Below are 27,528 nucleotides of genomic sequence, written 5' to 3'. Positions count from 1 at the left end.
AGTATGAAGGAAAAAACATGACTTTCCCAATTAATGCAACTACTTTTAAAGAATAAATCTGTTCGCTCTAAATGCAATGATTCAGCTGTGGAGCGTAAATTGTTAATGTTTAATGAAAAACTCCCTGTATTCCTGTCAAGGAAGTTTTTGAGAAATTAAATTAAAATCTAGAGAAGAAGAATTAATGTTACAAAGACAGATTAGTACTGGGCAACTTGTTCTTGTTCCTGTGCACAATGGTTTGTGCTCTTACTCTTGTTTGATTAAAATTAATAACAAGTTAATCACTTACAGTATCCATGGCACCGGCTCCAGTCAGTAAGTCAAGAAAGAATAGTCAAGGTATAGGCCAATAGTTTGGGACATTTCTAACTATTATTAAAAGTTAACTAAGCAGAAACAGCTCAAAGCAAAACTCAAACTGAAGGGAAAAATGCTTGCTTATGCATAAGCCAAGATACATTCTTCGATTCTAATTGTAGCTACGTAATACTTTGTTTCTTTGAATAATGATTCCTGTTTTGTAACCACAAAGTACTGTGAGCCTGCCAAAATGAAAAGTATATATGACTAACTTCACAAGTAAAGATTGGGATCAACACCTTCACTTTGGTGTCTGTGTTGTTTCTCCACCCCCTTTCGCCGACTCCTCACCATCCTTCCTCTCCTGAGACCCCCTGTCTGTGTCCGACACAGATGCCTCTGGCTGGGACCTTGAATATCCAGGGAATAACGAAAGTGCAAAGGATCAGTGGAGAAATGACACCAGACAGCAGGAGCAGAAGCCAGCAGCAGAAGTGTTATTGAGCATCAGCTGAGCAGGGACATTTAGTTGTCCCAAATGGATAGCTTGTGGGGCAGGACCTCAGGGCTGTCCCCACTGCCTTGCCCACTTTGGATCTTTCCCAGTTTCTAAGCCCGTCTCTCTAGCCTTTATGCCAATTGTGCATATCCTTCTGCCGACTTCCTTTTCTTCATACATCAGCCCAAATTAGGTTTTCCTATTTGCATTCAGGAGAATTACTACCTAGAGAAACAAACCCTACCCTGGTCGCTATGCCATGATTGCCTCTGTGTGCCTCAGTAGCAGGGTCATGTTTTGAGTGTTCTACAAAAGATGACCACAGCCCTTACTAGAAAGTGTGTTCAAACCTCATGATTTGCCCAAGTTCAGAACTAACTGCCCAGCCCTAAGTTATGGTCTCCTGGCCTTTTTGGAGGTGGGATGTGCTTGCTCCCACTGGCTTAACAAATTAAGGATGAGACGTCTACAGATTATCAGACTATGGCTTTTACAAGACTTTCCGGAGTCATAGGATTCAGCTCCTGCCATTTTTCTATTCAACAATTTTCACCAGCATGTAGCTTTCCATCCTTGAAGTTCCCTCATTTTCCAAAAATGGCTGTTACCTCTATCCATCTCATCTGCATTCCAGGCATAAGAAAAAGAAGAGTCAAGGGGGGAAAAAATGCATACCTTGAAATGAAACACCACATTGTGAATTTTTTTTTTCCTTACATAAAATTGTTCACTTCTACCTAGAAGGAAGATTGGGAAATATAAACAGTCTCACCAGAAATATGGAGATTTTTGTGTTAGAGAAAAAGAAGGGGAAAATAGATACAGCCTGGACACCTGGGAAAAGCAAAAGAAAAATAATAAAAATTATAAACTTGGGCAAGAAAGTGTGGCAAGTTTGCATTTAGGGTATCATATTCTTTTACTTCAATCACACAGCAGCAAAAGGTGAAAATTTTTGAATAGACAATTACAGGCTCCAAAAGTAAGGCAAACGTTTCAGCAGATCAAAACTGAGCAGTAACAACGTGAGTGGTTAGAACTGAAGGCCTTGTGGGCTCTGGGTGTAGAACTGAATTGCAGTGGCTGCAGCTCCATTCTGGAGAGGAAAAGGGCTCATTAAGGGTTCCTGGGGAGAGAAGAACCCTATCTAGAAATAGAACTGCTCACCTGCAGCTAGAGACTGGTTTCCTGGGAGCTCAGCCTGCCTCTCTAGCCTTTATGCCAATTGTGCAAGATATCCCAGACCAAGGCAACTGAGAGCCCGCTTCCCGGCCAGCTTCCCGCATGCTGCCTCCTAGCCTCGGTCTGCAGTATGCCAACTTCTTCTTGGAACAGCATCATAGAGCATGTTATCCACAGAAGTGACAAAATGGGCAAGGGAAGAGAGAAAGAAACCCCAAACTAGCAAACAAACAACAACAACAATAAAATATGCAAACTCCTACTCAAAATGAGCCTGCAAAGTAAATTCCCAAACAATGAAGAAAACTTTGGAACCATGATTCTGAGAATGCCTTGTGCGCTGTGTTCTCAGAGGGAACTGGACTCTACCAAACTGTGAACTGAGCGATTGGGTGTTTTTTGTTTTTTGTTTTTAATGGTCCTTTACAGCTATTGTTGTGTAAGATAATCAATAAAATTGGTAAGAATGTAAGTTATAGGTTATAGATTAGTAAAAAATATAGATTACAGATATGATTTTGATAAATGAGATAAGACATTTTGAAGTAAGAACTGTCATAGACAGGCCTAAGACTCCGTTTTGCTGCCTTCTATAAAAATCTGTTACAAGAGCTGTTTCTGAGGAACTGAAATGAAAGCTGTTTTCTTATAAAAATTGTTTTATGTACTTTGTACCCCACAAATTGTACCCTACTCAGGATGCAGCGGTAGTCATGGTGAGCTACATCCTGGGTTTGATTACACTTGTGGGTCTACATGACTTTGACAGATTCTCGCCCCCACTGACCCCTACTCAAACCCAGGATACGGTTGTCTAGCACCTGCTTGAACTCAGGAATGTGGTCAACTGAATTGCAAAGCTGATTGCTTTATTCTAGCTTCTGTACTTGCTTGCTTGCTAACTGGAAAATTCCAGTCCTGCTTAGGGCTCACAGGTCCTGCTTACTATTGTAATTTCTGGGATTGGCTTACTTGCATGACACTAAGGAAAGCCCCTGAGTTGTGGTTTTCATCTTTAAGTTCCCAGGATACAGGCCAGGAAGTTGCTGTTCTCCCACAGAGCTTCAGTCTGTATGGGTGGGTGAGAGTCCCTGGCCAGGTAAACAAAGCTCTCTTTTACTTGAATTCAGACTTAGAGTGTTTTCTGAAGCAGCTCCCCATGACACCATTTCTTACTAACTCATTTAAGGAAAATTATAAATAATTTACACAGACTTTTTGAAAACATGACTCTGAGAATATCTCTTAAAAGATGTGTTGTTCACTGTGTTCATTTAAAAAAATAGCTATAATTGGACAAAATACTTTGGTTTTATTTACTTTTATGTGGTGCTGAGGATTGAACCCAGAGCCTCACATGTGCTAGGCGAGCCCTCCACCGCTGATCCGCAACCCCAGCCCCTTCATTGTGTTCTTACAGTGAACTTTTTAAAAACCAAAGACATCTACCTGGATGCTTGCCTGTAATCCCTGCAACATGGGAGGCTGAGGCAGGAGGATCACAAGTTCAAAGCCATCCTCAGCAAAAGCAACTCAGTGAGACTCTGTCTCTAAATAAAATACAAAATAGGGCTGGGGATGTGACTCAGTGGTTGAGTGCCCCTGAGTTCAATCCCTAGTACTGCCCCCAAACAAACAAAAAAAAACTGAAGACACCCTAATGCCAAGAAAAACAGTCAGCACATTTACCATTGAAAGCATGAACTTGCTTCAGATTGAAATTAAGTTGATGGAGTAATATGATAAGAACTTCAGTGTGTTCAGGATGTTTAAAGATAAGCAAAGGTGAGAGAAGGAGGGATAGAGAGGGGATGATTAAGAACTGCACTTGGCTAGGAGAATAACTTCTAGGGTTCTACAGCCTAACAAGACATCATGATTGACAATGACTAATTGAATATATCAAAATAGCTAATAGAGAGACTTTTTAATGTTTCCACAAAAGAAAATTATATATATATATATATATATATATATATATATATATATATATCTGAGGTTAGATAAGCCAATCACCCTGATCTGATTTGCACATGATATACATGTATTGAAATACCACACTGTATCCCATAAATATGTGAAAATTACTGGGTGTCAATTAAAATAAACATGAAATTTTTTTGTAAGATGGGCGAATCTAAAACGTCAAAGCTTGAAAAAAGAAATTACAAAACAAAGACTGTGTGGAGCCTCATGGGGCTTCTTTGACTGTCAGATGTGGAAGGTGGCACCAATAATCACACTGTGTCCCAGAGTAGGAGCAGGATCCTGGTTCCCCCATCCCCCAGCACAACTGGTGGTGAAGCACACTTCATGGCCCTGAGATATTCTGACTTTAGCTGTTCCCAGTCAAGGTCCCTTTTTCCCTTTTGACTCACCTTTCACTATAGCTCTGCTCCTTTATCATCTCCATCTCCTCCTCCTCCAGCATTTCCTCCATCACCTCCTCCAGCATCTCCTCCATCACCTCCTCCAGCATCTCCTCCATCACCACCTCCAGCATCTCCTCCAGCACCTCCTCCAGCATCTCCTCCTCTATCATCTCCTCCATCTCCTCCTCCATCTCCTCCAGCACCTCCTCCAGCATCTCCTCCTCTATCATCTCCTCCTCCATCTCCTCCTCCCTCTCCTCCTCCCTCCTCCCTCCTCCCCCTCCCCCTCCTCCTCCTCCATGATGCTGGGATTACAGGCATGTGCCACTGCACCTGGCTATGTTCCTTCCAATTTTGCTTATGTCTGAAAATTTTTATACTAAATCTCAGAAAGAAGATTAATTTCCCTAAGAAGGTTGGACATTTTGTTCCATGTTGTGCTAATGGTGAATATAAGGCCAGTCTTACCCTGTTCCTCTGCAGTTGACTGATTGTGTCCTCTCTAGAAGCTTGAAGAATCTTCTCTCCAATTGTTCTGGATTTTCAAGAGAATGTGTCTAGGAACTGATCTTCCCCCAACTCACTAACACTTCATGGCACTTTCGTTGTTCAGAACTTTGTCCATCAAGCCTGAGTTTTCCTGTATTCATTCCCCAACCTACATGTGCATTTTTTTTTTCTTCCCGGAATTCCTATTAGATGAGTGTGGAAACTCTTATATTAATCCTGTGTCATTATCTCTGCCTCTTTCCTTTGTTTGCTCTGTAGTCTAAGAGACAAACATTACCTTCTAAACTTTGTCTTTTCCATTGTCTTTCTTTTCATTTAATTTCTAAGTTTTTGTTTCTTGTTCTCTTGTTTCCATTTTTCCCAACACTCAGTCCCTATTTTTACAATGTCTTAATAAATCCTGGAAGATTAATTTCTTAGTTTCTAGGGTTCTCTTCTGTTTCCTGAATTATCTCTACTTCCTCTCCTATCACTCTTCTGTGTGCTTCGGTGGTTCACTTCTGTACAGCAGGCTTCCTCCAAATATGTGGTGGTTTGGGGTTGCCCCTTCCTGACAAAGGAGGAGCCAGCCATTCTGCTGAGGGCCCCCTAAAAACCCAAATGAAGATCAGTTTATTTTGGGCAACTAACACCCATTTGAGGAATGACAGATATGGCAGTTAAAAATAATAACCATGGGCCAGGCACTGGCACTGCAGCACACACCTGTAATCCCAGTGGCTTTGGAGGCTGAGGCAGGAGGATCTCATGTTCAAAACCAGCCTCAGCAAGAGCAAGGCACTAAGCATCTTAGAGAGACTCTGTCTCTAAATAAAATACAAAATAGGGCTGGGGATATGGCTCAGTGGTCAAGTGTCCCTGAGTTCAATCCCAAGCCCCCAATCCCCAAAAAAGAGAATAATAACAACCATGAAATTCTTGGGCATTCCTGCCAATGACCACTGGAGAGTCTGTGTCCCTTCCCTTAAATCAGCTTCAAGCAGTAGAACATGGTGGGAGTATCAGTCTATGACTCCAAGATGAAGTCAAAAAGGACCATGAAGCCTCTGCTTTGTTTGTGGGAACTTCCCTGATCTCAGGACTGCCATATAAGAAATCCACCCACTCCAAGGCCACCATGCTGTGAAGAAACCACACCACACAGGGAAGCTACCTGTGAATATGCCAGTGGGCAGTCCTAAATTCCTGCCGCAAGTTCCAGGCAGTGATTCCAACTGTCAAGTCCCTTACCAGCCGAGGTTCCAGAAGTCAAGGAGCAGAGAAAAGCCATCCATGCTGTGGTCATCTGAATTCCTGAGCCCCTGAATAACCAGAGGCATAACAAAATGGTTGTGTTAAACACCACGTGGTATGTGTTGGGAGAGCGTTTTTTTTATAACACAACAGAACTAACTGATACAATGGGCAAGACACAGATTCTAACCCCCTTCTTCTACCACTGTCCAGAGCTAGAGCCACACACCTGCAGCAAGCAGCCCAGCTGCACAGGCTCCTGTGTGTGCTCCGATACCATGCCTGGCCTTTGCACGGCCACCCCTAAAGTACCTTCGTAAGTGCCCATAGGCATGCTAGAGTCACACCATGCAAGCCTTGGGCAGGTGATAGAGCCTTTCTATGCCTCAGTTTCCTCATCTGAAAAGTGGGAATGTAAGTAATAGATTTCTTGTGAGGATTAAATGGTATTAATGAACATAAAGTTTCAAGACAGTGCCTGGGACACAGGCACTGAGCAGGTATTATTGCCTCTCCTGGTATTTCTCCCTCTGAAGGGAACCTAATGGGGAGAAGGAGAATAGGGAAGAGTGAGCCCTGAATTCCTAGCAGCCACCCTGATACTGAGCCTCTGGAGGAAGGAGGAGCCTCTGGGCCTAGGGGGAGGCATGCTGTCCCGGCCACCCCTTTCCCAGCCAGGACATCCTTAGATGCAGACAGATAGTAGAGCTTCTGGACCACAGCTTTTGATGCAGGGAGCCAGCCTCTCTTACCAGAGCTGCCACTCAGAAAGGAGGTTGATGGGCTGCAGTTAAGAAAAGAAATTCAACCTATGGTCTTCACAATGCATGTCCTGATTTATGAGTTGAGATGAGCACTTTATAGTAAAGATGAAATAAGTTGAGGTGGAATAAAAATTCCACCAAAAAATCACTGGTTTATTAAGAGTGTCCATGTGTGCACATGTCTACACATTCATTAATTCACAATGATGTAAAGTGGGTTTCTCGCTGGGTTGCTAATCAGAAGTTTTGAAATTTCTAGAGAATGAGAATGTTTTCATGGACTTGGGCTTGAGGGCATTAACCATGCTCCCTGAATGGCCATACTGTGGAACTCCACCGTGGTACTTTCCTTAGGTAGGGGTTCAGGGATTTTGCTGAATTAACAAGAGGTGAACAGAAGGAAATGGGACTTCCTATTGGCCCATCATCTGATTCAGAGTCCCCTTGGGAACTGAGGGAGATGCTGCAGCAGGAAGCACAGAACACCAAAACAGAAATAGCAAGAACCATGATCGGAGATAAACGACTCTAGACTGGGTGGGGATATTTTATGTCGGCATCCACAGAAATACAACAGCAAAGACCGTGAGTCTTAACAATAACTTATTTGTTAAAAAGGAATAATTAAAGGTACTCATCTCTCTATAAAATGGAGAACAAATCAAAAATTAAAATCATTGTTGGTGCCCACAGTCAGGGAGGCCAGGAGCCACTAGTGCATTTGCAGTGCCCTCCTAGGCTGGACTGAACCCTTTTTGGTAGAAATTTAGCTAATTCCAAAAACTTCATTTATGCATGTTCTTTGGCCCAGCAGTATCACTTCTAAGGTTTGAGCTCATATAAACATATAAATTTACAGTTTACATAAGTTCACAAAGATATATGCAAATAACCCCTGCCAGGCAAGGTGACACACACCTGTAATCCCAGAGGCTCCTGAGGCTCAGGCAGGACGACCTCAAGTTCAAGAGGCTGAGACAGGAGGATCGCAGGTTCAAAGCCAGCCTCAGCAAAAGTGAGGCACTAAGCAACTCAGTAAGATCCTGTCTCTAAATAAAAATACAAAATAGGGCTGGGGGTGTAGTGTTTGAGTGCCCCCAAGTTCAATCCCAGATACCAAAAAAATAAAAATAATAAAAACAACCCACACTGCAGCATTGAAGTTATGGAAAGTTGGAAACAACCAAATACCCACTAATCAAGGAGTAGTTAAATTTGGTACATCCTTGGGATGAAATGCTGATAAAATGGGTAAAATGAATGGGGTAGCTTTCTCTTGGGTAAGAAAAGAATGCCCGTGAGATAGTTTTAAATGGAAAAAATAAAAGCAAGCTACCAGAAAATACATAAAATTTTTCTAATTTTAAGCTATTTCCACATACACAGAAGAAATGGGCTCAGCATGTGTGACTGCCTCTCAGTAAATGAAGAAGGTATACTTTTTCTTTCTTTCTTTTTTTACTACTAGGGATTGAACTCAGGAACACTCGACCACTGAGCTACATACCCAGCCCTATTTTGTATTTTATTTAGAGACAGGATCTTACTGAATTGCTTAGCGCCTGGCAGTTGCTGAGGCTGGCCTTGAACCTGCGATCCTCCTGTCTCAGCCTCTCAAGCCACTGGGATTACTGGTGTGCGCCACCGCGCCCAGATGTACTTGACTTTTTGTACTAATGAAATTTCTACAACTAGCATGTGTTTCATAATCTGGAAAAAAATTAATAATGAACAAGGACCATAAATATTTAGTAGATATAACCCAAAATTTCAAAATACTGTATTCCATATGTAACCAGTTAGGAGAAAGAAAAAGAGTGTGAGACAGAAGGAAATGTTTGAAGAGAGAAAGTAGAAAAATCAGGATAAAAGGAACCAGAAAAAGAAGGTGGCTGGGGAAAAGGGGCAAGAGAGAAGCAGCAAGAGGATGGCAGAGGTGGCAGTGTCACTTTAGCAGGTCACATTTCACAGGTCACTGGGGCTCCACTCCTCCTTATAACAAAGGGTGTCTACTGTTTTTCTATGATCATTAGATTGGTATCCTCCCCTCATAAATTAAAAAGGTATTTGATTAGACAATCTGTTGTAAGATTTATTGAAAATATTTAGCTTTTCAAAATGGACTTTGAAATTCAAAAACCTATCCATTTTTAACTAGGATTTGGCATTCATATACCATGCAAAAGCCTTTTTCCCCCCAATTGACATACTAGGTTGCTCTGTTCTGATACCTCCAAATCATATTTTGGGTTTTTATTTTGTCCTGAGACCAGATCTTCACTATGTTACACAGGCTGGCCTGGAACTTGTGATCCTTCTATCTCAGCCTCCTGTGTAGCCTGGATTATAGGTGTGCACCACCATGCCTGACTTTGTAAATCACAGGCATGTACATAAAACTCACTTCATAGCTTGTTTTTTCAAGTCCATAGGGAAAGTACAATCTGATCACTGGGATACTGTGTGGTGAGAATAAACAAGGAAGGTGTTTTGGGGACCTAAGGATACACCTAGCCTATGATAATGAAACCCTCGATAAACCTGGAAGGTGGAGCTGTAGCTGGAGGAAAGGCCCAGGCATGGGTCTGGACTACCAGGAAGGGGTCCTGGCCCCTTTCTTTGATCACTGGGAGGCTGTCCAAAACAACCACAAACACAGTAATGCTCCATGATAGGTGTATGTATTACAAGTGTGTGGCTGTGTAGGGGAGTCTCAGCAAGACTTGCATACAGGCAACACAGGGCCAAATTCATCTTCAGCAGATCCTCATGTGCCATCCTGGGACCAATTCTAGTTCCTTAAAAGAAAACTAAAAAATGTTTGCAGAAATAAGATGGGCCTGAGGCCTCATGGAGCATCCCTGATGGGCACCAAAGAGCGGCAACAGCACAGAGTCCAGGCAGAAAGCTCGTTTCTCCACTCTTTATTAAAGCTAGGTCTTCCTGCAGACAGCTCAGGCAGGGCAGAAGCAGCTGGGGCTCGGGAGGGATGGGCACAGTGCCAGGCCCTGGCCACTAGGGCAAGGTCAGAGACACCCCCAACCCCTACCTCCTCCAGCCTTTGACCCTTCCTGAGGCTCATGTCCCAAAAGACATGGGGAGAGAAGAAACCTGGAACAGAGAGGCCATTGCTTAGGTCCCTCCCTGGGACCCCTATCCTCCTCACCACCCGACCCCACCACCTCACTCCAGCCAGGCTAGTTCTTACCACCACTACCCAGGCCCTTTCCCACCCACCAACTACGACGCCTCCTACCCCACCCAGCCCCTAGCAGCCTGGCTGCTGGCTCTCAGCCCCTGAGGCCTGTCTACACTAAAACAGAAGGAACTAGGTCTAAGGGAATGCAGTCACTTTAAAAATCTCAGTTCTCTGGCCCCAATCACACTGGCCCAAAAAGCCCAAAGGGAGGGGGCCTCACATGAGAAGTGCTTCAGCTGCTGCCCAGTGGCTTCCAACAGTCCAGTCTAGAGGGTGAGGCATCCACCAGGCAGGGGCCTTGCATAGTGGGGTACTTAGTTTATCACTGAGCTAGGGGCTCAGGTCCACACCCTGTGGGCAGCCACTGTGCAAGCCACCAAACCCTCAGTGCTTCCACTGACCCATCTGTGAAATGTGAATCTAGACAGAAACACTACTCGTTTCTAGTGTAGAATGACTGAAGCAAAGTTAAAGGGACATGTGAAGGTTGTAGGGCCCTAAGTATGGGACATGGGGAAGGTCCTTGGACCAATCTCAGTGCTTTTATATAAATGAACACTGGGCTCAGAAGGGCAGGTCTCCATGTATCCCTCTGCTCCTGGAGATGTGGCAGCTGGGAGAATTGAAAGCTAGGACCCAGGTGTGTAAGAGCCTGAATGGGGTGTCCCAAGGATGTCTGAGTGTGCCATCTCCAGCTGCCGGAGGTGGGAGGACCAAAGGACTTACTTGGGAAACTGAGATCAAAACCCACCCAAGGCTAACGCCTGGCTGATCTCAGTGATGGTGGAGTGAGTGAGGCGAGTGAACAACTTTAGAGAATAAGGCTTCAAACTCTCTGGGGACCCTGCGAATATCTGTAACTCATCAGTCCTGACAACAAATTTGGTTTCTGGCTTTTTGTCCTCCCACATTCTTCAGGCCATACAAGAGACAGAAATAAATATCCACAGTCGACAGAATCAAAGCTTTTCCATTTCCTCCCTGGATTATTGAGGAACACCGTTCTTTGGAAACCTATAAGGCTTCCTTTTGTCACCCATGCAGTTCTTAAAACTTTCTGATACACACAAACCACTGAAAGGTCCCTGAATCTCCCACTATGGAATGAAAGAAGTTCTCAGCTGAACCCACCAGAAGCCAGGACTTGACACTGACCCACTCCAGCAGCCGGATGCTCTTACTTCGACCAGCCCACCCTCCCCAACACAAGGGCTTCTCCGACCTCGATGTAAAACCCAGTTACAAACTTCTAAGTCACTTACCCGGGCCATCCAAATTGGAATACCAGTAAAATAAATAACCTCGCCCACCATCCCTACCGCCCCGCCTGGCAGCATAGACCCAGAGATGTTGCAGTCTTTGTCAGGGATGGCAGATCCCAGCCCTGGCCGCCTCCACGCGCTGCTGTGCTCTCCGGAGCGCGCCCCACACAGCCATTCGTGCTCCAGGGCAACGGCGCCCTCCTCTGGGGCCCGGCGGAAAGAAACCCGAGGCGGTGGGGCAGAAGGCGGTACACTCAGGGCTGAAGGAAGGCACCGCACTCAGGACTGGAACTCTCAGCCCCACTCCCAGGCCAGAGGGGTAAGGGGCAGGCCCGCAGCAGCCTGCGCCCAAGCCGCCCAGGGGAGGGGCCGGTGACCTAGAGGGTTGCACTTCCTGCTGCCTTGGGCCCCTCACATGATGCTTTCCTCATAGGTACCCGAGGGCCCCGCAAATGCAGTCGCAGGCTCCGAGCCGAAGCTCGTCCCACCAGCGAACTCCAGCAAGGTGCTACCACGTTCCCCTGACCCGGAACTCGCATTAGCACTCAAGAGTCCCTTGGTGGGTGCCTCGACCTTAGGCGCCGGGGCCGCCGCTGCTGCCTGCCCCGGCGCACCTGTCGCACCACGGTGCGTCTTCATGTGAGTAAGCAGGTGCGAGCTCTGCGAGAAGCGGCGGCCGCAGTTGGCACAGGCGTAGGGTCGCTCGCCTGTATGCGTGCGCTGGTGGGTCACGAGCACCGAGCGCTGTGAGAAGCGCTTGCCGCACTCGGGACACGGGAAAGGCCGCTCGCCAGTGTGGCCACGCCGGTGCTTGGCCAGGTTGGAACGCTGTGCGAAGCCGCGGCCGCAGTCGGCGCAACGGAAGGGCTTCTCTCCTGTGTGCGTGCGCCGGTGCCGCTTGAAGTCCGAGCTGTGGCCGAAGCCTTTGCCGCAGTCGGGGCAGCGGTGCGGCTTCTCCTCTGCGTGTGCCCACTGGTGCCGTGTCAGCGCGGCACTCTGCCCAAAGCGCCGGCCGCACTCGCCGCATGCATAGGGTCGCTCGCCTGTGTGTGCTCGCCCATGCGCCGTCAGGTGAGCACGGCGACTGAAGCCAGCACCACACACACCACACACAAAAGGTTTCTCGCCAGTGTGGCCTCGCACATGCGCTGCAAGGTGTGAGCCGCGGGCAAAGCGCGCCCCGCACTCCGGGCATGGAAAGGGCCGCTCTCCTGTGTGCGTGCGCCGGTGACGCGCCAGATGCGAGCCATACACGAAACTCTTGCCGCAGTCAGCACAGCGGTGAGGCCGCTCGCCCGCATGGTAGCGCTGGTGCTTGGCTAGCGCGGCACGGCGCCCGAACGTCTTGCCACAGTCCGAGCAGATCCACGGGCTCTCCTCCTCTGCCAACGCGGCGGGCGCTGGCTCTGCCAGTAGCCCTCCAACCGCAGGCCCAAAGGCACGCAGTCCACCACCACCGCCTCCACCACTGCCGCCACCAAAAGGATCACAGGCCAGCCCTGTGCCCTCCACCAGGGACAGCGGGCTTCCCAAAGGTCCCTGCAAGGGACGCCCGTCTGCCGGTAGCCGTTCTCCAAAGTTTGGGAGGCCAAGGATGGGAAAGCCATCAGGGTGGAGCCAAGACTTGGGATGCACAGGAAAGTGGAAACCAAGTGGGTGCGAGGAAGGGCCTTCGCCCTCCCCCAGGCCATTGCCCATCTCCAGGAACCGCCTGTCTGGCTCGGGGTCTTTCTTGCTCTCCGGAGCAGGCGCCTCCGCTATCGCCGCCACCTCCTCTCTAGCCTCCGCTTCGGGGTCTCCATCTGTTTCAACGGCCTCAGGCTCCTCAGGCCCCTCTGGCCCAGCTTCCTGCTCCTCGGGCCCCACTGTGGCAGCGACCTCGCTGGACTCCTGTCGCAGGCCGTCACCACTGGGTTCTGTACAGGCTCCACCACGCCGATGGCGCTGAAAGTCGGCACGCAGGCGGAAAGCCTGGCCACAGTCAGGGCAGCAGTGCGGCCTGTCGGCTGTGTGGACAGCCTGGTGCCGCGCGAGCGCGGAGCTCTGACTGAAGCTGCGACCGCAATGTGGGCACGGGTAGGGCCGCTCGCCCGTGTGTGTGCGCTGGTGTGTCACCAAGTAAGAGCGGCGTCCGAAGCCTGCGCCACAGAAGGCGCATCGATAAGGCCGCTCACCAGTGTGGATGCGCCGGTGCGTCACCAAGTGCGACTTGTAAACAAAGCGCTTGCCGCAGTCCGGGCAGGGGAAGGGCTTCTCGCCAGTGTGTGTGCGCTGATGGATGGCCAAGTGTGAGCGGTACACAAAGCCCTTGCCACACTCGTCACAGCCAAAGGGCTTTACAGCCGCGTGGTAGCGCTGGTGCTTGGCCAGCCGCGACCGGTGTGGGAATACTTTGCCACATACATCGCAAGTGGTCTCAGGCCGCCCTGTGGGGGCAGCCACTGCAGTGGGGAACGACCAGGGAGCCAGAAGGTTCGTGCCTGGCTCCTGGCCAGGTAGGAAGGGCTTTGCTTCACATTCCTCCGCCAGGACCCCGAGGCTGCCTGGGTCCGGCCCCCACTCCTCTGGAGTCTGGGCTGAATCCGAGTCGTCAGGGCCCCACGTCCCAGGGACATCCCCCACGCCATAGGCCGCGGACCATAGCCCTGGTGGCTCGTTCTCCTCCTCCGCCATCTCTGCCAGGAAGTCCTCATCATCTTCCTCCTCGTGGTCCTCTATATCGTCATTCCAGAACCAGGCTCCTGAAGGCGATAAAGTTAAACCGGAAGTGAGGGGTAAGAGAATGTGACAGAGCGCCTGCCCTGAGAAATCATGGCCTCCAAGGAACTCCCAAGTTTTTCAGACATGGGGCTTCCCTCTAGTCGTGGACAGGCATCTCCACTCACCCAAGTGAGAGATTATTCTTGCCCCACCAGAGGCAATAAAGCCACACACACAGTTGGGGACTTTCTGGATATGGGGCATCCCATGTGGGGATCCCTCCCAGAAAGGTCAGAGTTCCACCTCTGGAGCAACGTCCAGGGCTTGCCACCCTATGAAGGACTTGAGACTGCAAAGTGGTGAGCTTGTTTGCAGATTCTTTTGAGTCCCAAGGCTAAGCCCATAATGGATCCTGTTCCCAAAAAAGAGGAGACATGGATTGTTTTCCAAGCCAGCCCCCTCCCTAGCCGGCTTAGCAGAGGGAGTGCAGCCTGAAGGTTTCAGCACCCTCAGTGTGCTCAGAACCTACCTTTACAGGCACCTAAGGTTTGCTCAGCATCCCTCCCTCTCCCACAGCAGCCAGGGGGCTTCCCTCCCTCTCCCAAAGCAGAACCTGTTGCACACATCTTACCCTGTGAGCCACCCTTCTTCAGCTTGGGTTTCCTGATATGCTGTGCATTTGGGAAACCCCAAGCCTACTGGGACTATGGGCACACTGTGAGCACCCCAAGAGTTTCAGCTACTTGTCCTTCCTTTACAGAGCTGCACCCCAACCGTTCCCTTCCACCCTTCTGGAGTCAAGTCTGTAGTTTCCTTTTTATGAAATCAATCAATGCTGGCAGCCTGCCACCATGATGTACAGGGGGAACTTGTGTATGGATCGGAATTAATTCACACTAGAGACATACAGGAAACTGCCTGGCCTGTGGCAGCACCAGGTGTTCAGAGCAACTGTATACCTGCTCTCCTGTACACTGTACTGTGCCCTTCAGATCCCAGCTACTGGAAGATTCAAGCTTCAATAGCCAGGGCCTAGGAAACTCATTACAGCCCACTTGGGTCTACAGCTAAGACTCTGGCCCATTTTAGCTGTCACCTGGCTGGGGGAGCCTGGACTGCTAAGTGTACCCTTGAGATGGTCAGAGCCTATGGATTCTCAGAAGACTAGGCTGGCTCCCTCACATCAAATGCTACACCCTGCCAGGCCCTTGTTCTGTATGACATTCTCTATGGTGACCTACAGTCTGATGGGAAAGCACAGCACACTGCCAGGTGCAGTGAAGCCAGAGACTGGCACCAGCCTGACTGCAGTTGTGGAAAAAAAAAAAAAGCATACATGGATCATACAAGGGACAAGAAAATGGGTTATTTTATTTTTCATACTAATTTTTCTAGTTAGTAATACTGTGCTATTATAATAAACATAAGCTTTAAAAGTTTATCATTAGGGGCTGGGGATGTGGCTCAAGCAGTAGGGAGCTCGACTGGCATGCATGCAGCCCGGGTTCGATCCTCAGCACCACATACAAACAAAGATGTTATGTCTGCTGAAAACTAAAAAATAAATAAATAATTTTTTTAAAAAAGGAAAAAAAAAAAGTTTATCATTAGCCTGAGTTCACCACTAACTGCCACTTATACCCACTGAATGACAAGTGTGTCCTGTATGGCAAAAAAAAAAAAAAAAAAAAAAGTCCCTGTTCCTTTTCACTGGGTGCTCTTCTTTGGCAGCAACTCTTCCCCAAATCTGAGAAGGCTGGAGCACACACACCTTAGGCAAGGATGAGCTGCTGGAAGACAGACAATCTGGGCCAGTCAGATCAAAAGCCTTTTCTCTTTGGCTCTGATAAGAGTCTTGAGTAGTTTCTAATCAGAGCCCCCTAACAGGGAAAATTCACACTTGAACAAATACAATTTCTTGACAGATTTTTGCATGGATTAGTCCACCATCAGAACCTATTGAGAATCAATGACCTTTTGCTTCATTAATAAGCCTCAAAGAGCTGGACACAGGGCCAGCGAGAACCACCTCACTGCCAGGAACAGGGAGGGTTCTCTATTAGCACCTTTCCCCAGAGTCCAAGAGCAAGAGGAATGCCTGCTGGTCCAGGAAGATGAGCCCCTACCCACCCACCCCACCTGGCTCTGTAGAGTGGACCAATCCTGACAGATACTTGGGGGAGCTCACCATTACCTCTGGAGCTGGCATGGGTACTTGTCCAACAGCAGGGACAAGTGGTGAGGCCATACTTAAACACTCAGCAAGGTGTTGCAGGCCACCACTACACTCAGTGAGCAGGGGGAAGGGCATCTGAATCCCAGGAAAGTTGAAGCTGGCTGCACCGGAGATCTAGGAAGTATCAGGCCATTGGGAGGAAACCTGGGGAATTCCGAGACTAGCAGACCCCAAGACCAGGCTCTGTTCTCTTTACTTTCTGCTGTTAAAGTGGCATAGGTCTAGAGATTTTGGCCCTGGAATGGGGAAGTCCAGTGTAACAGTCACTCCAGGGACAGAGTTTGCAGGGTGTTTTCTAGCTTTAAGAACCAAAAGCTCGGGCTGGGGATGTGGCTCAAGCGGTAGCGCGCTCGCCTGGCATGCGTGCGGCCCGGGTTCGATCCTCAGCACCACATCCAACAAAGATGTTGTGTCCGCCGACAACTAAAAAATAAATATTAAAAAAAAATTCTCTCTCTCTCCTCTCTCACTCTCTCTTTAAAAAAAAACCAAAAAACGGTAGACCCAAATGTCCAGAATCCATGTATATGTGGACTTTATCGATCATTTCACTGATAACAATAGCATGAAACCTGATACCTAAAAAAAGAATTAAGTATTTAAGCTGAAGCTGAAATAGAAAAAAAAAAAAAAAAAAGACCCAAAAGCTCTTTATAGATCCAGGTGAGGATTCATCAGCTCTACTTGTCAGACCCCAACAGGGGCAGACAAGTCACTCAAATAAGAAAGTATATGGGGTGTGTTCCTCAATAGCTGGAGGACAATGAGACAGACAGTGATCCAACAATGACCCTGAGGATTGAACTACAGGAGAGAGTAGAGAAGCTCTGTGGATTGGAGCTGGCACTTCACCTTCTTGTACCTAACACCTACTCCCAGGATCTGACCGTGGGTGATAATTAGCTAGGCCTCTGGGAAGAGCCTGAGGGATCACAGGAGTTAAACTAAAATGCACCAGCAGATCAGGGATCAAAGTCAGCTATCTAGGAAGGGAGAACCTACCAGAGCTTGGCCACAAGGACACTTTCATAATCTATGTCAAACTCAGTGAAAACAGGTTTCTGGCCTACCAGGAATATTAGGTGACAGGAGCTGGGGCAGGCAATCTAAAGAAGGCCCCTTTGCAGGTGGATGTCAAGAGAATGAATGAAAAACCCCAGGACTGTGGGTTGTCACCATCATTTCTCCCACCTTCCTCCCAGCATCTAGTCACGGATGCTTTCTAAAAAGTCCTGCTGGAGGCGGGCATGGTGGCGCTCGCCTGTGATCCCAGCAGCTTAAGGGGCTCAGCAACTCAGTGAGACCCTGTCTCTAAGTAAAATACAAAAAAGAGCTGGGGATGTGACTTAGTGGTTGAGCACCCCCAAGTTGAACTCCCCTCCCCCCTAAAAAAGTCCTGATGAACAATGTTGGGCTCCCCTTCAAAGCTGAACACACTGGGTTCTTACAGATCTTAGCATTGTCTCACCACTTCATGCTCCATGGCAGGTCTTCTCCTATAGGTTGATGCCCCTTTACCACATCTCCCCTGCTGTCTCTTGAGGGGCAGCCAAGGGAACCAGCTCTGCTGGGGTCCCAAACCCATTTGTACGTGGGACCTGGGACAAGTCATTTAACTTCAGTTTCCTCATCTGTAATCTCATTTTGAGGTAATGCTGCAAGGGTTAAAAAAGTAAACAGCTATAAAGTACATGTAGCCATGCTACACAGGCATTACAACTGGACACAGGTGCCACCCCTGCCATGTGTCATTGTTGATTCTCCAAGACTTCCCCCTTGCTGTTTATTCTTTGTCTTCCCTGTTGTTGAGACTCTGTTCTCTCAAATACTGGGCTGTTAGGCTGTGTCCCTTTTCTACTGCCAGGCACACATAGCTACAGATTGCTAGAAGGCTGGGCCCCAATCCCTAACTCCAGACAGGTTACTAACTAGCCCTGTGCACCTGGGCAGGCAAGTTCTCCTCTCCAACAGGGCAAGGTGGCAAAGGGTTAGGAGAGGCTCCAGGGCTGGGGTATGAGCTGTCTTGGAGCTACCCTGTCACTAGCACTTGGTACTCTGTGGGCCTGGAGACCTCTGAAGACAGTAAAGGTGATCTTGTACTTCATGAAGACCAAGGTTTACCCAGAACCCAGACAGCAGCAGGCTCCCTTGCTCTGCCCAGGCCCTGCACTAGCTGCAAGAAGCTGGCTCTCACGCTCTGATGTCTGGTGACCCAATGGCAGAAACCCCCAGACACCTCCAGGAAGTGCTCTGGGCACAGGGCAAGGGAATATGCCTCCAGCTGCTACAGAGGTAGCTAAGGGACACTCAGAACACCCAAACACACTGGCCAGGAAACCCATCTCCTGGCCTAAGCTGGTCTGGCCTTGGGAAAAGGCAAAGCTATGGGCTTCTGTCCTTCAGATTACCCTTCCCAAATTCCCTGAATAAGATCAGTACCTGCTCTTGCTCACCCCCACCCCCACCCTGCAAAACTTTATCCAGACACAGAAACTCAAGCTGAGCTCAAGAGCCCCTACCACTGTCAGAAGTAGCACGAGGAACAAGGTACATGAGGATGAAATGCCCAGGTTAGTAGGCATCAGCAGCCTCCCCTCCTAGTTGGGGGAGGACATCAGAGACATCAGCCTCAGCCTAGCTCATCAGCTCAAGCTTGGGAAGGCAGCCAGGCTTCCAACTGGGATCTGTCCTCTTGGCCAGGGCGACAGGCCTGTGAGCAAGTGGTCTTCCTCTGATAGGCCATTCCTTGTCACTGGTGAGTGACCTGAGAAATGCCAGTGACCTCTATGGCCTCTATTCCTTCACAGATTATGTGTAGTTATGGTACCAAGGCCTGGCCCACCTCAAAACGATTTCAGAAAACAAAAGCACTCCCAGGTAAGGAGACAGGCCTACCTTCCTCTCACTACACCCTCCTATCCCCATCCCAGTCAAGAGTCTCCAGCACCTGGAAACCTGAACCAGCCCCTTGTTCCAGGCACTAAAAAGGCTGCCTCTTTGCCAGGGTGTCCCTGCACTCCTTTCCTTCCTCTGCACCAAGCCCAGGGGTCTAGGGCAAGATAAGACCCAAGCTGCCTGGCTGGAAGTAAGAAAGGGGAGTTCAGAGGGGACCGTGATAGCCAAGGTCTCCTCTGGGGCATGGCTATGTGAAACTAATGGACTGGCCTCTGAGGTCTCCTTAGGTGCTCACAGCAGTGTGAGCAGAACCCCCAGCAGCCTGGTGCCAGTCTCTGCCTGCTGTGGGTGAGGGAGGGGAACAGCTGTGCCTCTGTCTATTGGGGGCAGCCATATTCAGACTCCAGAACAGCTGGGCAGTATTTGCTGATCACTGGATTTTTCTCACCTTAATGTGTGTCTCTACCTCTTGCTGCCTTTTAAACTTCATCTCTGTCCTTTCCTGAGTAATGATTAAGCTGGTTCAATCCTGGGTCTTGTATGTCTCTTCTGTCCTTCACTTTCAGAAGAGGGGCAGAAGCCAGCTGCTGAGAGGATGGGAGTCATCAGCTGGCCCTCTGGGACCCCCATGGTGCCAGGCTTGGTCTGGCTGGCACAGCACCTGGAGGCTGCTGGAAGCTGCCATCAATCTCACCACACCCATTCTGAATGCCATGGACACAGGTGGCTCAATGAGACACAGTACCTGTTTTTACCAAGCACTGGACTAGAAATGAGGAAGCAAACCCTTCATCCCAAAGAAGCAGCACTGTTTTTTGCCAGAAGGAACCCTTCCAATTCTGAAGCTCAGGAAAGATCCCAAGAGGGTCCCAAGAACCTGGAGACTCAGTAGAAGGGTACCTGGCAGTGAAGGGGTACTGTAGACAGAGCCCGAGGCCTCACTACCTACCAAGCTCTTGAAAAAACCAATTTCCTTGTCTAAAGGGAGGCTGACAAGCCCTCCTTGTCCTGCACAGCCCAGAGCTGTCACAAAGATGACATTGCAAGTGAGGATGCTCTGATAAGGACATGTGTAATGTTACTACAGTGTGTTTTTCTGTATAACACCTGTATGGCTGCTCCAGGTCTACTCAGAGCCTTTCCTGTGCCTCCACTGCACACTTTGAACACTGAAAGTGACTGTGATTCCACTGGACCTCAACACAACCAAGAGTTCCAATGCTCAGGTTGGAAACCATGGGTTTGGTACATATTCTTTATTCTCCATATGAATAAAGGAGGGCTCAGAGAGTTGAATGAATGGAGCCAGAGCTAGGTCCAAGGCCTCCAGAGAAACTTACCACCCCAAACGTCTTCTTTACACACCACTCCAAAATCTCTTCTCCAGAAAGCCCCAAACTGCCCACTCAGAACAGAAGTCTGCCTAGGACTTTTGGCGGGACAGAGAAGGCTGAGGGGGACTTTTTTGTAGAAATGGTTAAATAGGTGGAGAAGCCAGAGGACTGACGAAAGTCTCAGCATTAGAAAGGCTGCACTAACATTCTGCTAGGCTCCTAGAACATAGCCTCAGCTCTGAGCCGAAGTCCTGACCACTGTCTTCAAATACCAAAAATAAAAAACGTTAAAAATAACAATAATAATCCCAGGTTCCATGGTAGGGATAGGGATCATTTTTAAGGTTCTCTAAGAACCTTCCAGCTATTGGGCTTCTGTGGAATTGAACCAAAAGGACCCAAGCAGAGGAGAGCTTAGTACACAGTGAGTGCTCTATCTCCATGGAACCTACCCCACACTCCAGACAGTCAGCACTAAAACTGTCAAAGGCAGCAGAGGAACCAGATACCAGGTCTGCAGAGACCTAAGGTAAAGACATCAGCTCTGAGCAGCTGTGTTGGCAGAAACCCCACAAAATTCCATCTCATACTCACCTGTGTAGACACCAGTGACAATATCTCCCTCCTCAGGGTGAGGGCTATCTGGGACCCAAGGTTCTTCCCCTTGTTCTAGGTGGAAGATCAGATCTGGCTTGGGAATTGGGTATCCTGCCCAGGAGAGAAACAGATGGTAGCTGCAGAGCAGCTGTTCCTATCCATGAACAGACCCTCTCCTTTCCTCCATCCTTTCCAAGACCAGCCCTCCCTACCTCACACTGCATCCCTCCATTCATACCCAGCCCTCACCAACCTCCTTTCCTCCCACCAAGCCCTGCCCCATATACCTTCACCTGCAGGATGCCCTCACCTGCCTTCTCCCGTCAAAGCTTCTAGGGCCAAGAAGCACAGAGCCCAGAGCAGGATTGGAAGCTCCATAACACACAGCGCCCTGGCTCAGACACCCAACTGATCTCTACCAGAGGCCATAGTGGTCCCAAGGTTCTTGGGAGTAGGCTAGACCCAGCACCCCCCTGCTCCAAGACCCTGAGTCTCAAGAAGCACCCCCTCAGACAACTAAGCCCTTTGCAGTCATTGTAGGAGGCTGCCTATAAGGAACAAAAGGCCTTCCTTACCTAAGGACACCAAGATCCCATAGTTCTCCTGCATTACTTCCTGGTAGAGGCTCCGCTGGTCTGCATCCAGCCTCTCCCACTCCTCCAGAGAGAAGTACACAGCCACATCTTCAAAGGTCACCAGTCCCTGGAAAAAACAGCCCCAGACACTGCCCTGGTTAGAAGCTGAGAGAGCCCCCACACAGCCCACATGATAAAGTCAGAGAGAACATACTAAAGCCCTAAAACATGGATCTCAATGGGACATAGTCAGCATCCCATGCATTACTGGGTCTACAGATGCCCAGAAATACTAAAGACTTTCAGGCTACACCCTGGCCCTGGAAGGTAGGGTCTTGATCCCATCTAGAGACCAGGGACTTGGATTCAGAGAGGGTGGAGGATCCAGCTCACAGGGTACAAAAACGAGACTCACTTCAAGGTGAGGAGACAACAAGTCCTGAAGCCCCTATTCACAAGCAAATTCTGTGGCAACATCAACAGTGTGAAGGTCCACTCTTGAGCAGACAAGTGGCACCAACTAAACTATGTGGGCACCAGTGATTGATCTCACTGGGCAGCAAGAAAGCAGACCCTCAGTAGGAGACAGGTACTCTAGGTAAAGGGAACTATCTGACTTTGGGGAACACCAGGCCTCTGAAGTCACCATGCACAGTGCAGATAAGCGAATGCCTACTGAAACATTCCGGACAACCCAGCAGCCTAGAAAGGGCCACACCCTAGGAAAGCAGAATCATATCCCCTGGGCCTGAGACCTGCAGCCCTGTCCTGGCTAGAGCCTGGGCCCTACCTGAGGATCCCACTGCCACTGCTCCGAGGTCTTCAGGACTTAACGTGTAAAGCCCGCCTGAGGAAACCCTTCCCAGGTTACCCAAGTTCCAGGTGAGTGAGAGAAGCTCACCTGAGACCCAGCTGTAAGAAAATCATCCTCATCTTCTTCTTCCTCCTCCTCCTCCTCTTCCTCTTCCTCCTCCAGATCCTCATCCTGAGCAGTAACCTTGGAAGCCTGCAGGGCTGTGGGGAAAACCTCTTAGGGGTCAGCTGTCCATGAATACCTAGTCTGGTCACTCAGTCAACTGCTGCCCAGTCAGCAAGCAAGGCTAGAGCTCCTAGCTACTCCCACATTTCAAAACCTAGCCCCTGCCACTCCAGCTCCAGCTCTACCGTAGGGGGCCCCAGAGCACCCTCTGGCACGGCCAAGTCCCTGGCATGGCCCACACCAGCCCTTCTCACTTCCACCCCCAAGGATTGGCTTTTTCTTACCCTTTTCCTGAAGAACTGGGGACTTGGCATCACCACCATGGCTAAGACACTCAGGGGTCCCCAACCCCGGACTCTGCTCCTCTGCCATCACCTCCTCCATGTCGTTATCATCGTCATCTTCTTCCTCCAACTCTGCCTCCACCTCCACCTCTGCCACCTCCTGCACCTGCTCCTCCTCCACCACCTCTGCCATGTCCTCCTCTTCTTCCTCTTCCACTACTATTTCTTCCTCCTCCTCCTCCTCCACCTCTTTCCCCTTTTCTTCTTCCTCTTCCTCTTCCTGGTCAAAATCACACTCTGATCCATCCTCTACCCTCTCCAGCTGGGTAGCTGGGGAATCTGGAGTTGTATGAAGAGCTGCCATCTTCCCTGGAAACTGGAAACAAGTCTTCACGCAGCCTGAAATAAAGGCAGGAGACGTAGGTGAAGTCACTAGAGCTGAGGGAGAATTGGGGCTCTACCTACCATCTTATGCTGAGCAACCAGCACATTCTGCACCCAGAAAGGCTGCCTGAATAGCCCTGAAACATGGCCTCCACTTTCTCACCATTTGGTATGAGCTACTACCAGTTTTGGAGTGAGTCAAGTATTTATCCTAAGTCTTTATCTTCAAGGATGAGAAGCATTGAATCCAGGCAACACAGCCCAAAGGTGGTCTACAAGAAACAGCCCATGTGATACAGAGAACAGATACTTACCCAGTCTTCAGCATACATGAACCAGGCCAGCAGAGAATGTCAGAGGCGGGGCCCAAGCACAACCAGATTGTGGACACTTGGGAGACTCAATGGGTGGGAGGAGAGGATGAGGGATTCACTGGCCTCTTCAGGTGAAAGGTGAGATCAGCAGCGAGAAGCCAGCAGTTCAGACTCTGTCCTGTTGTGGGAGATAAAGGGCCATGAGTAGGCATTGCCCTCTCCTTTGTCCTTTCCTCTCACTGTCCAAGGCATTTGGTAAAGGTTAAGTGGGCCATGGAGTTAGGCTCATCAGTGGGCCAGCACAGGCAATACAAAATGTTCTGTGACCCCCTATTCTTTAAGCTTAGGTGTCATAAAATCTTAAGGAATAAAATGCCAAAACCCCAGAGGCCAAGATTCTGCTTTCCCACAGATGTCATAGGTGGGTTTGCCCAGGGAGATGGGAATTTGGGAGCCCTGGGACCACTCTTCCTTTACAGTTGCACATTCACCAGGTCAGAACAGTCACAGTTTGGATAAATTGGTTTCTGTGGCTCCTTTAGGGTATGAACCTGAGACTGGGTCTGTCACTCAGCAACTGCCTCATCAGTGTCTGAGATCTGAACAGGGCCATTTTCAAAGCAACCTAGTCCAACCCAGAATCCTGAGGGGTATGAAGGCATGAGTTCCAGAAAGATCCCAAAATATCAGGCCATGTGGCCACACTAGACATTGGGTCCATTCCAGTTCATCCAGCGGTACCACAGCAGAACACCTAAACCACACTGTGTAAAACTGCCCAGAGTCACGAGAACACTGTTCCATAGGCACACATGGGAAAGCTGCTCAGAGACTGACTCTTACTCCACATCCTTTCCCTTTTATTCCAGCAGCATCTACTTGTTTTCCAAACTGCTTTGAACAGCTGTTTTAAAACCTATAGTTCAATGGCCACAGTATCTTTGCAGGTCTGCTGAAGTCTGGGGGCTTGGTGCCCTAGCATCCAAAGACCATCTCTCTCCTGATGGTTGTACTCCCTCTTCACTGGTTCCCCCACACTAGATTCAAAATCTCTACCCCACCCACCCAGGTCTCAGAACTAGACACTGGAGGGCTAGTCTAGCATCCTGCTTCTCCTAGAACCCAGCTCTCATCTCTCTGGCTCCCTGGTGTTGAAAGTTGCCTAAAACATAGGACCATATGTGCACACCTTGCCCTGGTGGGGCGCTCACATTGAGAACACTCAGCAGTGGTTTCCCAAATGCCACCCACCTCACACTCAGAGGTCTCAGGTGGTAAGATCAAGCTAAGTATATAAGCACCAGCACAGCATCTCCTTCCAGATCACCACCTGGAGCAACAACTTCAGACTCCTCCAGGCCAGGTCATTATATATGGAGACTCAACAAAAGAAGAGAGCCCATGGCTTGGGAATACACAAGTCCCACACTCACCACCTCAGGACCTTTACGTGTGCCACCCTCTTTTCTTAGAACTCTCTTCCTCCTTCTCTGATGATCTTCCACCCTGGGCCACTGTTGAGCACAGTTCTGTTCTTGTCCCTGGCAGCACCCACATTTTCTTTACCTGAGAGCAGTCAACTGAGGAACAGCAGGAGCTCCCTTTGCTCCTCTCTGAATCCCGCCATTCCAGACAGAATAAGCACTCCAGTATTTACTGAGGAAGTGACCCCAAAATCCATCATTAGTGTGATAAAACTGAATTTTTAAAGCTCAGTGTTTGAGCTTACTGTCATGTTCCAGAACAGGTTAACCACACTGGGGGAGGGGAGGTTCTCTGAGATAGAACAAACCCCAGAAGCAGCAGAGTCTCTGCCTACAAAGAGGATAGCAGGTACAGTTCCTTCTCCCAAGAAGTCCATCTACTAGTGACCAGAGGAGAGAGAAATCCAACTCTTGCAGAGGTCTAGGGACCCTAAGCAGACAAGCCTGATGCCCAGCAGAGCCAGACACCCCTTGTGCCCTGACCCAGGATTCAGAACAGAGTGGAACTCCGGGGTGGGTCAGTTTACACTCCTGCAGCTCCACCCTGGTTGCTCCCTGTCTCCTCAGACCCACACTCTCACCTCCTCTTCCAGCCCACCAGCCCTCTGAAAACTCATTTTGCTCACTTCTCCTTGACCTCTGATCCCAGGTCAGAAGCCACAAAGGTCAGATAAAGCTTCATTTCTTGGTCACTCAGTTCCACTAGGGCCCTGCACCCTAGGATATGTTGCCATAGACTTTTAGAATTGGGGATGATGCCTCCTGCAAGAAGGAGAAAAGTTTGAAAACTGTTTAAAAAAAAAAAACTCCACAAAAGTCCCAGAGCCAAGGAAATCCACGTGTGGGAGATGCATGGTGCACTTGAACTAGTCAACCTCTTTCCCTCTGGGTAGCCACACTGATGTTGGGGCCAGTGAGGTCTTCTGATCTGTCAGGAAGATGGCTGCCACCAACCTCATGGTCTGTCCATGGATTTTAGCAACCCCCACCTCCTTGCTCCTGGTGCAGGTGTATACATGGGGACCATCCCAGGCCCCTGGCCAAGCCAGCCAGTTCCCCAGACCTGCCAATACTTGTTGGGCCAAATCAAGTGCCAATGTTACTCTACACAGGAAGAGGTAGGGGGCTGGTCCTCTGGGTACCTATACCTCCCCTTCCCCCAGTTCATCTTGACTTCCACCAAACGCCAGCCCCACTCCCACCTCTGTGGCCACAGGGACACCCTAGATTCCATCCCACACCTACCCACCCTCGGGAATGAGGTCCCCTACCCACCTACTGGCAATGGACGTCTTAGCATAGCAGCCCAGCGGGCCTCCATTTGCAGATAAGGGAAAGATCAGAGACGCCCCCCCCCCCAGGTCACAAAGCAGGCTGGGGCACCAGAACAAGTTGCTTCCACCCCGCCCTCCAGGGGGCTAATCGGACTCTCGCAGAAGCCATTCCTATGACAGCCCCTTCTGGATGGGTGTGTCCCCAGGGGCGGGGGCGGCCGCGGCCCAGCCTTCGCCACCACAGCAGAGGAGGCGTGGATACCTCCTGTGGTGTCGCGCGTGTCCTCCCCAGCCCGCCCCCTCCGTGGTGCCTGCCTGGACCTGCCCTGAGGGTTGGAGCCCTCCCGTGACGCGCAGGCCCGGGCGAGGGTCCGCGGGCCTCGCGGGGCGTGGGCGCTGCAGAGGAAGGTCGGTCGGTCGCGCGGCTGCGGCTGCGGCTGCGTCCCGCCAGGCCCTGGCCCCGAGCGCCGCGGCCGCCCCACGGCCCCGCCAGGCCTCCAGCGCCGGGCTTCGAGGGAGGGGGGCCCGCCCCTTGCCGCCCCCAGCACGAGCCGACCAGCCCGCGCTGCCCGTGCCACGGCCGCCCGCGCAACCCACTCACCGCGCGCCGGGCCGGCCGAGCCGCGGGCCGATCGCGGGACCGGGGCCTGCGGGCCGCCGGGGCCGCTTTACACAAAGTGACGGCCGCGAGCTGCGCGGCTGCGGCGGCGGCGGCAGCGGCGGCGGCGGCGCGTGGGCACCGGAAGTGCCGCCTGCCGACCCCGCCCCGTCCGTGCCCACGGGGGAGGCACTTCCGGTCACGCGGAGCTCTCCGGCGCGCGGTCGAGGATCCAAAGGAGCCTGTGCTGCTGTGCTCTGGCCGGGCGCGGGGGCAGTGCGCGCTTCAGAGGCTCCGCGGCACCCACGACTCGGCCAGCGCGAAACCCCAATGCCACTCCTGGGTACGCCCACGAGGTCCAGCCCTCCGAGCATCCTCTGCGCGTCCAACCCGGCCAGCCTCATCGATCCAATATCCAGGGAGCTCCTGCTGAGTGCCCGGACCCGCGCTGGGCCCGTCCCACAAGTCCAGGGCACACTCCCGGGACTCCGCGATTGGGAAGGAAGGCGCTGACCCTGTGGGGCCGTCGGGTTGGCGTGCGTGTTGCTAG

General features: G+C 50.1%; 1 protein-coding gene across 3 annotated transcripts; it reads right to left on the bottom strand.

The window, feature by feature from the left end:
- Window positions 1-9,772: 9,772 nt before the first annotated feature.
- On the bottom strand, window positions 9,773-27,119 carry Znf316 (zinc finger protein 316). 3 transcript variants are annotated; one of them, XM_078023625.1, is made up of 8 exons: window positions 26,982-27,117; window positions 25,733-25,868; window positions 23,623-23,800; window positions 22,925-23,323; window positions 22,563-22,675; window positions 21,662-21,788; window positions 21,084-21,197; window positions 9,773-14,065 (listed from the first exon to the last, which is right to left on the bottom strand). In XM_078023625.1, the coding sequence occupies exons 4-8, from the start codon at window positions 23,286-23,288 to the stop codon at window positions 11,736-11,738; spliced, it is 3,048 nt and encodes a 1,015-aa protein (XP_077879751.1). In that variant the 5' UTR covers window positions 23,289-23,323; window positions 23,623-23,800; window positions 25,733-25,868; window positions 26,982-27,117; the 3' UTR covers window positions 9,773-11,735. The 3 variants fall into 3 exon arrangements, with proteins under 3 accessions (XP_077879751.1, XP_077879750.1, XP_077879752.1); XM_078023624.1 differs by lacking the exon at window positions 25,733-25,868 and having other exon boundaries at window positions 26,982-27,119; XM_078023626.1 differs by lacking the exons at window positions 21,084-21,197; window positions 25,733-25,868 and having other exon boundaries at window positions 26,982-27,119.
- Between the last annotated feature and the right edge of the window lie 409 nt (window positions 27,120-27,528).

Source organism: Ictidomys tridecemlineatus, chromosome 10 (assembly GCF_052094955.1).
Source record: "Ictidomys tridecemlineatus isolate mIctTri1 chromosome 10, mIctTri1.hap1, whole genome shotgun sequence".
Taxonomy (NCBI): Eukaryota; Metazoa; Chordata; class Mammalia; order Rodentia; family Sciuridae; genus Ictidomys; species Ictidomys tridecemlineatus.
The sequence above is the reverse complement of the archived record's forward strand: the minus strand, read 5'-3'. Positions and strand labels throughout refer to the sequence as shown.